The following is a 10,839-nucleotide window of genomic DNA, read 5'->3' on the forward strand; positions in this document are numbered from 1 at the left end:
TTGCTGAAAGGATTTAGTAGAGAACAACGACGATAAAGTTCGCAACTTTTGGTCTCTGATAAAAAAAAGCCTTGCCTGTACCGGAAGTAGCGTGACGTAGTCAGTTGATCGCCTCCTCATATTTTCCTATTGTTTTCAACGCAGCTAGAGCGATTCGGACCGAGAAAGCGACGATTACCCCATTAATTTGAGCGAGGATGAAAGATTTGTGGATGAGGAACGTTAGAGTGACGGACTAGAATGCAGTGAAAGACATATCTTTTTTCGCTCTGACTGTAACTTAGGTACAAGCTGGCTCATTGGATTCTACACTCTCTCCTTTTTCTATTGTGGATCACGGATTTGTATTTGAAACCACCTGGGATACTATATCCTCTTGAAAATGAGAGTCCAGAACGCGAAATGGACATTCACAGTGACTTTTATCTCCACGACAATACATCGGCGAAGCTCTTTAGCTACTGAGCTAACGTGATAGCATCTGGCTCAAATGCAGATAGAAACAAAATAAATAAATCCCTGACTGGAAGGATAGACAGAAGATCAACAATACTATTAAACCATGGACATGTAACTACACGGTTAATAATTCTCAGCCTGGCAAAGCTTAACAATGCTGTTGCTAAAGACGCTGAAGCTAACTTAGCAACTTAGCAACCGGACCTCACAGAGCCATGATTAAAACATTAGCGCTCCACCTACGCCAGCCAGCCCTCATCTGCTCATCAACACCCGTGCTCACCTGCGTTCCAGCGATCGACGGCGCGACGAAGGACTTCACCCGATCACAGATGCGGTTGGCGGCTAGCATCGGCTAGCGCGTCTGCTATCCAAGTAAGTCCTCTTTGTTGTGTTGCTACAGCCAGCCGCTAATACACCGATCCCACCTACAACTTTCTTCTTTGCAATCTCCATTGTTCATTAAACAAATTGCAAAAGATTCACCAACACAGATGTCCAGAATACTGTGGAATTATAAAATGAAAACAGAGCTTTTTGTATTGGCCTCAATGGGGGAGCCATACCTTTGTTCTACTGGCTACGTCACGCGCATACGTCATATCCAAAGGAGTTTTCAACCGGAAGTTTAGCGGGAAATGTAAAATGTCACTTTATAAGTTAACCCGGCCGTATTGGCATGTGTTGCAATGTTAAGATTTCATCATTGATATATAAACTATCAGACTGCGTGGTCGCTAGTAGTGGCTTTCAGTAGGCCTTTAAAAACAGTAAACAACACATAAAACATCAAATTTACAACATTAAAACTTGCTCACATGACACATGTGCATACAGACAAGGTAGACTGCAATCCTTTCACAGAAGCTTTAAACTCATTTAATGTAACAAGGGTTCGAAGTTGAAGATTCGATTGTAGGTTATTCCAAGCCTTTGCTGCTGAAAACCTAAATGCTTTCTTGCCCAGGTTAGTTCTTACTTTGGGGACGACAAATTGCAGAACATTCATTGAACGAAGATTGTGACTTCCTTGTTTCTTTGTTAAAAGACAAGACAGATAAGATGGAGTGATACCCAGAATGGTTTTGTAGATGAACACATACCAATGATTGAGGCGTCGAGCACATAAAGACGTCCAGTTAACCATTGAGTATAACAAACAATGGTGAGTAAGGGGGGCGCAGTTGGTGATGAATCTCAGGGGCCCGTGGTACACACTATCCAGGGTCTGCAGTGTATGGGTGCTGTATTGATGGCAGTGGTTTCCAGGTCTTCTGTGAAGAAACTGCTCATTATTGCTGATAGAGGGTCTCCCATTGCAAAGCCCTCTTTTTGTTTGTATATTATTCCTTTATATTGGAAGTAAGTGGATTTTGCAACAAAACTGAATTACTACCAGAGGTGGGTAGTAACGCGCTACATTTACACCGTTACATCTACTTGAGTAACTTTTGGGATTAATTGTACTTCTAAGAGTAGTTTTAATGCAACATACTTTTACTTTTACTTGAGTATATTTATAGAGAAGAAACGCTACATTTACTCCGCTCCATTTATCTACATTCAGCTCGCTACTCGCTACTGATTTTTATCGTTAATGCACGCTTTGTTTGTTTTGGTTTGTCAGACAGACCTTCAAAGTAGGATCTATCGCATGCCTGCGTTTCACCAATCAAATACAGTCACTGGTGACGTTTGACTCCGTTTCACCAATCAAACAGAGCCAGGCAGTCACATGATTAACAAGCTTAAGTTTACATGAACTCACTGGGGTGAGTTTTTCCTTGCCCGTATGTGGGCTCTGTACCGAGGATGTCGTTGTGGTTTGTGCAGCCCTTTGAGACTCTTGTGATTTAGGGCTATATAAATAAACATTGATTGATTGATTGAACGTCAAATTTGAGGAAGCACATCGCGGTAAGTAACCTTAGTAGATATTTTGGCTGTCACCGTAGGCTGATGTTAGCTTCCCTGCTATGAATCAATGTCAAATGTACATCGTGTGGGGACATTTATTAACGCACTGCAGCCTCATAGACACACACACACACACACACACACACACACACACACACACACACACACACACACACACACACACACACACACGCATGCATAGAAACAGCAATCAGTGTGTTCCCAGGTGCAGCCCACACCTATCAGTTTATGGTTTGCGTAAAGGCTAACTTGTTATTTTCCTTTGTAATCTCTGCCTACTGAGCCTATGGTGCTGTTAAGTTACTGTGGCTCAATTTGCCTTCATTTTTTTATGTTAATGTATTATTATTTAATATATATTTTTGTTATAGTTGCTTAAGAGATATTCCTGGCTCTGAATTTGGTCATTGCTATTTTTATGTTTTTGTGCATTATTTGTTGCCGTCATCATTAAACGAACAGGTTACTCATCAGTTACTCAGTACTTGAGTAGTTTTTTCACAACATACTTTTTACTTTCACTCAAGTAAATATTTGGGTGACTACTCCTTACTTTTACTTGGGTAATAAATCTGTAAAGTAACAGTACTCTTACTTGAGTACAATTTCTGGCTACTCTACCCACCTCTGAATATATGTGTATGTCTTCCAGTGTAAGGTTTGTTCTTGCTTTTAGAGTCCTGTCTGTTGTGATGCGTTTATTGACGATGTGCAGGGTGACATCTACTGGGGTTTTAGCGAACAATGAAATGAATGTAAAGATTCCATCTAATATACCGAAAATAGTGTCTGATTACAAGAAAATTTGAAAGAGTATATTTTATTTATACTTTTCTAAAGGTGGTATACAGTCGTTTGTTTAGATTATCATTATTATGTCATATTATCATAAATAAAGATACTTCAAATTCAAAATAGACATAAATAAGACTCAAACAAGTTGTTTTAAATAGACAAGCAATAAGATGCATGTGGAACTTGCTTCATAGGTCAATTATTGTACAAAGTGCAATACTTGCAGTTGACCTGTAATGGAAAGAACGTCATGCATTGGTGAGGTAGCAGGGTCTTCGTTATGGAGCATAAAATTGAATCCGCAGCAAAAATATATACAGTATAAAGCTTAATAAACTTAATTAACATTTGAAAAAAATACAAAATGATAGTCAAACAAATACCATCATCTAACTAAATGCATTACATTTCAATGAAAGGTTCTTCAAATGTACTAAAACTGCATTTTTGAAAGGCACAAAATATGAATAATTTTTATTCTAAGAAAAGATATACCTCAGTCGTTTCAGATTCCCAAATCAGACCCGCGTTCATGTTTTACTAAGACCAAAACATGTCATAAGCAGTCATTGTTCCTAATATATGTGCTGTTCATGTCTATGTTTTTTTTAAATCCTATTTGACATGATCCGAGTGTTGAGTCTCCTGAAAAACGATTTACTATTCGACAGTTTAAGCTTCTTCTTCCAGTCTATATTTTTCCTCAGATAAAATGTGTCCCAGCTCTCCTTTTCCTCATCTCCCACCCAGGGTACCCAAGCACCACCATTCAGGCTTGGGTCAGCCCGCAGGTCCTCTGATGGGTACCGCACTGGGACGGCGGTGCGATTGTAGTACACCAGTCTTGCCATCATTTCTTTGACCACATCTGGTCTCTGCTCTGAGAGGTCAAAACGTTCATAGGGATCTCCAGTGATGTTGAACAGCCATAGAGATTTCCTGGGTTCGGTGTGCCGCTCCAGGTTCCACCAGCTGCCGGGGAAAGTCGGAAGCATCGGCGGTGGCGTCCAGTCACCGTAACCAGGATCTCCCGTCAGCAGTTTCCAGTCTCCAGCTCGAATGGAGGCCTGCACGGCTGTATTCCAAATCCCATATCCTGTCTGCAGGGAGCCGCTGCGAGCTCGGTTATAGAGGGGGTCTATGTTGTGGAGAATCTCAAATCTTGGAGATTCCTTCCCCTCACTAATGGCTTCCCAAACATCAAACCCATCCAGCCCCTTCACCAAGGATTTATTGCCACCTGCCAGTCGGACCAAGGTGGGATACCAGTCAGTAATGTGCACCAAGGCTTTACTCACCCTCCTCTTCTTCCTTAACAGAGGACTGTGGACAAATCCCAAACCTCGGATTCCACCTTCCCAGTAGGTGCCTTTACGCCCCCGGAGGGGCCAATTACTGCCACCGGACAATGGCTGGCCACCGTTGTCTGTCGAAAATATGATGACACTGTTTTGGTAGTAGCCATACTTGCGTAGGGCATAGGTTATATTCCGGACCGCCTCATCCACAGCAGAGACCATAGCAGCGTACTTCCTACGAGCCACGTTGGCAAGCCCTCGGTATGGATAGATGTACTCCCGCGGGGACTGTAAGGGGGTGTGAACAGCTTGAAAGGAAAGGTAGATAAAGAGTGGCTGAGATAGGGGATCGTGTGTTGCCAGGATCTTGCGGACCTTCTGTGTGTACAAATGGGTGGAATATTTTCCCCTCTGATCCCAGGCTACAGTCTCGCCCTCATGGAGATCAAAACCACACAAACCAGGGCCGTCACAGGAGTTGTAGGTGTAGTAGTTGACGCTACCGGTCAGGGAGCCAAAATATGTGTCAAAGCCACGCCGTGTTGGCAGGCACTCCTTCTTGTAAAAACCCAGGTGCCACTTGCCCACCATGTGGGTGGAGTAGCCTAGCTCCTGTAGCCTTTGGGGAAGGGTGACCTGCTGGAACGGAAGGCAGTTGGGCTGGCGAGGCCGGATGATGGAGTGCTGCAGGCCTGTGTGAATTTGGTACCTGCAAAATGGATTTTAAAAAAACTGTGTCAATCAAACATACTTTATTGTGTTCCAGCATGGTGTGACTACTAGGCATGGGACAAAATATCAATATTGCCAAAATATCAATACTGTAATGTTTTGTATCTGTGTACAAACCGGATATATTGCTATACCAACATCAATTCTTTATAATTCGCTAAGCAATAGTTCAAATTAGGGCTGGGCGATATATCGGGTTTGTAAGATATATCGATATATTTTTAAACAAGATATGAATTAATAAAATATCGTTGTCATGATCCGTGGTCCGGATCATGTTTTGGTTAGTTATGTTCTGTTAGTTTTGGACTCCCATAGTTCCTGTTGTGTGCACTCCTGGGTTTATTTTGGTCACCATGGGGATTAATTGGGTTCACCTGCCTCTGGTTAGTGGTCGTTCCTACCTTCACGCTTTCGTCCGGAGTTGTCCGTTCTGCATCTGGGAGGAACGACCCCGCTTAAAGATGCGACCCCGACGTGACAGAATGACGCCAGACTGAGCGTGGCGAGCAAGGTGACTTCATAGATCTCTGATTAGTGGTTGACAGCAGCTGAGCATGGGACCACAATAAACCCAGGAGTGCACACAACAGGAACTAGGGGAGTCCAAAACTAACAGAACATAACTAACCAAAACATGATCCGGACCACGGATTATGACAATCGTAATATCGATATAATTTTTTTCACGTTAAAATTATTTATATTTATCTGTTGTGTTCCTTGTTCTCCCCCACAATACTCCATGGGCTATTAAACTCCTCCCCTTCCCCCTTCCAAGACGTGCTTACCCTCTCCCACCCACTGCACTGACCCACAACAACAACACACAAGCAAATATGGAGTCTGACGTCTGTGCCACCAGCAGTGTGCCAGTGACCAACTAGTACGTAAAACGCCAATTACAACTACGGTTTTCCCGTAATGGGTACTGTTTTTGATAATCCATTCCGGTTTATGACTGCAGTGGTAGAAACTACGGTTTTCAAATTAAAAATAATTAACTTAAAAATTTGAAGCTACGTAGCTTAACTACATTTCCCAGTAGCTTGGCAGTCGCTTTGCTACTTGTTAAACAAGTAGCATTTTCCGTTGCTTAGCTATTTTAAGACCGATGTAGCGGTGAGCTAAGCTACATGCTACGAAAGAAGAGAGAGGGAGAAGTAACTCCACTGGCAGGGGACAAAATATACGGGAAACATCAATGATTGCTTGGTCTACTTATAAGAACATTCATGATTGGTTGGTTGGTCTAAAATGATGAGTCATGATTGGTTAAGAGTAGGACAAAACATTGCGGACAGGCCAATCAGAGGCAAGATAGGGCGGGTCATCGAACTAGGAAAGGAATTCACAACAGACATCCCAAATGACGACGAGAGAGTCGAAGAAGAGAGAATATTCAAGCGAAATGTACGCCGAAATGAGAAGGAAGAATAACCGCACAAACTAGTAATGTCACTTACTTTGCGCTGACCACTTCTAGTAGGACCACAGAACCCTACGTGTGTGACAGTCCATTACATCGTGGACTGGGAATTAAAAAATGCCTGCCTGCAATTGTATTTGTTATCTGAGTTTGATACATGTTGTATTATTTACACAGCTATGTTATGTATTTTATGTAGGAAGAATAGATTTCTATTTTATTTATGTTATGTAATTCTGAACAATTTCCCTTGTGGATCAATAAAGTTTGTCCGAGTAACAGTTTCTTTTCTGTGCTGTTAATACTAGAGATGTCCGATAAAGGCTTTTTTGCCGATATCCGATATTCCGATATTGGCCAACTCTTAATTACCGATTCCGATATCAACCGATACCGATATATACAGTCGTGGAATGAACACATTATTATGCCTAATGTTGTTGTGATGCCCCGCTGGATGCATTAAACAATGTAACAAGGTTTTCCAAAATAAATCAACTCAAGTTATGGAAAAAAATGCCAACATGGCACTGCCATATTTATTATTGAAGTCACAAAGTGCATTATTTGTTTTAACATGCCTCAAAACAGCAGCTTGGAATTTGGGACATGCTCTCCCTGAGAGAGCATGAGGAGGTTGAGGTGGGCTGGGTTGAGGTGGAGGGGTAGCGGGGGGGTGTATATTGTAGTGTAGAGTTATTGCTGCAAGGGATTCTGGGTATTTGTTCTGTTGTGTTTATGTTGTGTTACGGTGCGGATGTTCTCCCGAAATGTGTTTGTCATTCTTGTTTGGTGTGGGTTCACAGTGTGGCGCATATTAGTAACAGTGTTAAAGTTGTTTATACGGCCACCCTCAGTGTGACCTGTATGGCTGTTGACCAAGTATGCATGGCATTCACTTGTGTGTGTGAAAAGCCGTAGATATTATGTGATTGGGCCGGCATGCAAAGGCAGTGCCTTTAAAGTTTATTGGCGCTCTGTACTTCTCCCTACACAGCGGCGTTTTAAAAAGTCATAGATTTTACTTTTTGAAACCGATACTGATCATTTTGAAACCGATACCGATAATTTCCGATATTATATTTTAAAGCATTTATCGGCCGATAATATCGGCAGCCCGATATTATCGGACATCGCTAGTTAATACCCATCTTGACTAACTGGGTTAATAAAAGTGCCACTGACTGTTTACAGTACAGTTGTCATTCACTTCAATTTCACTGAATAGCGCTCAAAAATGAATATCTTTATATGTATATTTTCACCGAAAAATATATCGAGATGTATATCGAATAGCGAGTTTAAGCAAAAATATATCGAGATATACTTTTTCGTCCATATCGCCCAGCCCTAGTTCAAATGAATAAGTTGACACAGTTTGCAACCCAAGAAGTGCAATACCATTACAGGTTACTGGGTATGATAAAAGTGCACACTGGGCTGAGTGAGAGAAACTTTACCTGCCAGTGATGAGTTGGCTGCGGGATGGAGTACAGATGGGTTGTATGTAATAATTTTCCAGCTTCACCCCATCAGCAGCCAGCTTATCCAACACCGGGGTCCTGATGTCCGAGCTGTGATATCCTATGTCGTTGAATCCCTGATCATCTGTCATGATGAAGATTATGTGAGGAGGCTTTGGACCGAGAGACCCCCCACTGGAAGTCTGACTCGGCTCTTTTTCCACCTGATTAGGACTATCCCATGACAGGTATCCTAGGCTGAGCAGACTCATCATGGAGAAACCCGTAAGAGCTGCTGTAGCCATTGTTATTCTTCTGACTGAACAAAACAGTTTCCTGTGTGCAGTCACCAAAGCATCTTGCAGTGTTAAATAACTGAAAGAGACTCAGCTACAGGTTCATTCCTCGATACTACTCCAAAATGTTTTAAAGCCCTTTGGAAAACACGTCCTGTTAACTCCACCCATTTGCTTTGCAGCCTGGATGAAAAAAAACATCAGCCCCCGACCACCTTAAAACACACACAGTGTAAAGTTTCTACTATGGCCAAGTGGCACTCGTGAGTCTACATCACATTCCAGTTCTGAGAGGTTAACATTCTTGTAAACAGGTCGAAGGCAGTTGATTATTTTACGTTGATTTTAATACAAATATTGAGACACATCTTAACTAGTTCATTGATTGATCTTAGGCTATATTTAAACTGCAGGTCCATTCCCACATCTGATTTTGTCTTATCAATGTGAACAGTACAATTAAAGGCCTAATGAAATGAATTTTTATTTATTTAAACGGGGATAGCAGATCTATTCTATGTGTCATACTTGATCATTTCGCGATATTGCCATATTTTTGCTGAAAGGATTTAGTATAGAACAACGACGATAAAGATCGCAACTTTTGGTATTTGATTAAAAAAAAAGGCTTGCCCCTACCGGAAGTAGCATGACGTAGTCAGTTGAACATATACGCAAAGTTCCCTATTGTTTACAATGATGGCCGCATGAAGTGAGAGAGATTCGGACCGAGAAAGCGACGATTACCCCATTAATTTGAGCGAGGATGAAGAAAGATTTGTGGATGAGGAAAGTGCAAGTGAAGGACTAGTGGGGAGTGGAAGCGATTCAGATAGGGAAGATGCTGTGAGAGGCGGGGGTGACCTGATATTCAGCTGGGAATGACTACAACAGTAAATAAACACAAGACATATATATACTCTATTAGCCACAACACAACCAGGCTTATATTTAATATGCCACAAATTAATCCCGCATAAAAACACCTAGGTGTTTGTTATGCTAGCTCCTAGCTACTAGCTACTAGCTCGAGCTAGTTATAGCTCGAGTGGGTAATATGGACGGGATCCCGTATATATAACGAGCCAATACAATTCAAACACCTGCACAACACACACACTCACTCAGCCCAAAGAACCGTTCACCTAACCCAAGGTTCATAAAGCTTATATATTTAATCAAAGTTACGTACATGACGCGCACGTACTGGCAAGCAATCAAATGTTTGGAAGCGCGCGGGTGGGACCTGATATTCAGCTGGGAATGACTACAACAGTAAATAAACACAAGACATATATATACTCTATTAGCCACAACACAACCAGGCTTATATTTAATATGCCACAAATTAATCCCGCATAACAAACACCTAGGTGTTTGTTATGCTAGCTCCTAGCTACTAGCTACTAGCTACTAGCTCGAGCTAGTTATAGCAAGCGATCAAATGTTTGGAAGCGTACTCACAGTATCGCGTCTGCGTCTGTTAACGAAGTCAAAGTCCTCCTGGTAAGAGTCTCTGTTGTCCGAGTTCTTCGATCTTGACTGCATCTTTCGGGAATGTAAACAATGAAACACCGACTGTGTTGTGTTGCTGACTTCCCTCGCAAAATAGACACTTCGCACCGACTTTCTTCTTTGCTTGCTCAGCTTCTTTCTCCATAATGCAATGAACAAATTGCAACAGATTCACCAACACAGATGTCCAGAATACATCCAGAATGAGATGAAAACAGCTATTTCGTATTGGCTTCAATGTGGAAGTGTTCTACTGGCTACGTCACGCGCATACGTCATCCTCAGAGGCGTTTTGAACCAGAAGTTTAGCGGGAAATTTAAAATTGCACTTTATAAGTTAACCCGGCCGTATTGGCATGTGTTGCAATGTTAAGATTTCATCATTGATATATAAACTATCAGACTGCGTGGTCGCTAGTAGTGGCTTTCAGTAGGTCTTTAAAAATTTTTAAATCCAACTCAGGCGTCTTCCTGATTTGGATATAAATCAGGTGATTCAAAAAGAATACGCCAAAACTTTCACTCGATATTTCAAAAATGAAAAACAATAGAAAACCTAGCTTGAACACAAGTGTTGTAAATAACTTTGAGTACCGTATTTTCCACCATAGGGGGCATCGGATCTTTTTTCATATATAAGGTTCACCGGATTATAGGGCGCATGTTATGGTTGCTGAGGGAGTTGACAGCAAAGACACCAGCGGACGGTATAGCTATATGTATTTTATTATATACATGTATATTACCATATATATAATAATCAAACAATAATAATAATAATAATAACTACGGAAATGAAGTGTGTGACAAAATCCAAGAGTGAGTGGTGTTAGACTATGTGTGTAGTTAGCTGTTGTGTATTACCGTGATGTTGGATGAGGAAGAAGACAAATCTAAAGGGGGCTAGGAAGAAG

General features: G+C 41.6%; 1 protein-coding gene across 1 annotated transcript; it reads right to left on the reverse strand.

Annotated features, from left to right (window-relative positions):
- Positions 1 to 3,800: 3,800 nt before the first annotated feature.
- On the reverse strand, positions 3,801 to 8,419 carry arsia (arylsulfatase family, member Ia). The gene is made up of 2 exons (XM_062043820.1): positions 8,112 to 8,419; positions 3,801 to 5,199 (listed from the first exon to the last, which is right to left on the reverse strand). The coding sequence occupies exons 1-2, from the start codon at positions 8,417 to 8,419 to the stop codon at positions 3,801 to 3,803; spliced, it is 1,707 nt and encodes a 568-aa protein (XP_061899804.1).
- Between the last annotated feature and the right edge of the window lie 2,420 nt (positions 8,420 to 10,839).

Source organism: Entelurus aequoreus, linkage group LG04 (genome assembly GCF_033978785.1).
Source record: "Entelurus aequoreus isolate RoL-2023_Sb linkage group LG04, RoL_Eaeq_v1.1, whole genome shotgun sequence".
Lineage (NCBI taxonomy): Eukaryota > Metazoa > Chordata > Actinopteri > Syngnathiformes > Syngnathidae > Entelurus > Entelurus aequoreus.

Excerpts from the sequence above, each read along its gene's own strand:
- arsia (XM_062043820.1), bottom strand. The coding sequence starts at position 8,419 with ATGGCTACAGCAGCTCTTACGGGTTTCTCCATGATGAGTCTGCTCAGC. Across the intron at positions 5,200-8,111 it reads AGCCAACTCATCACTGGCAG|GTACCAAATTCACACAGGCC; the intron begins GTAAAGTTTCTC and ends TCCATTTTGCAG.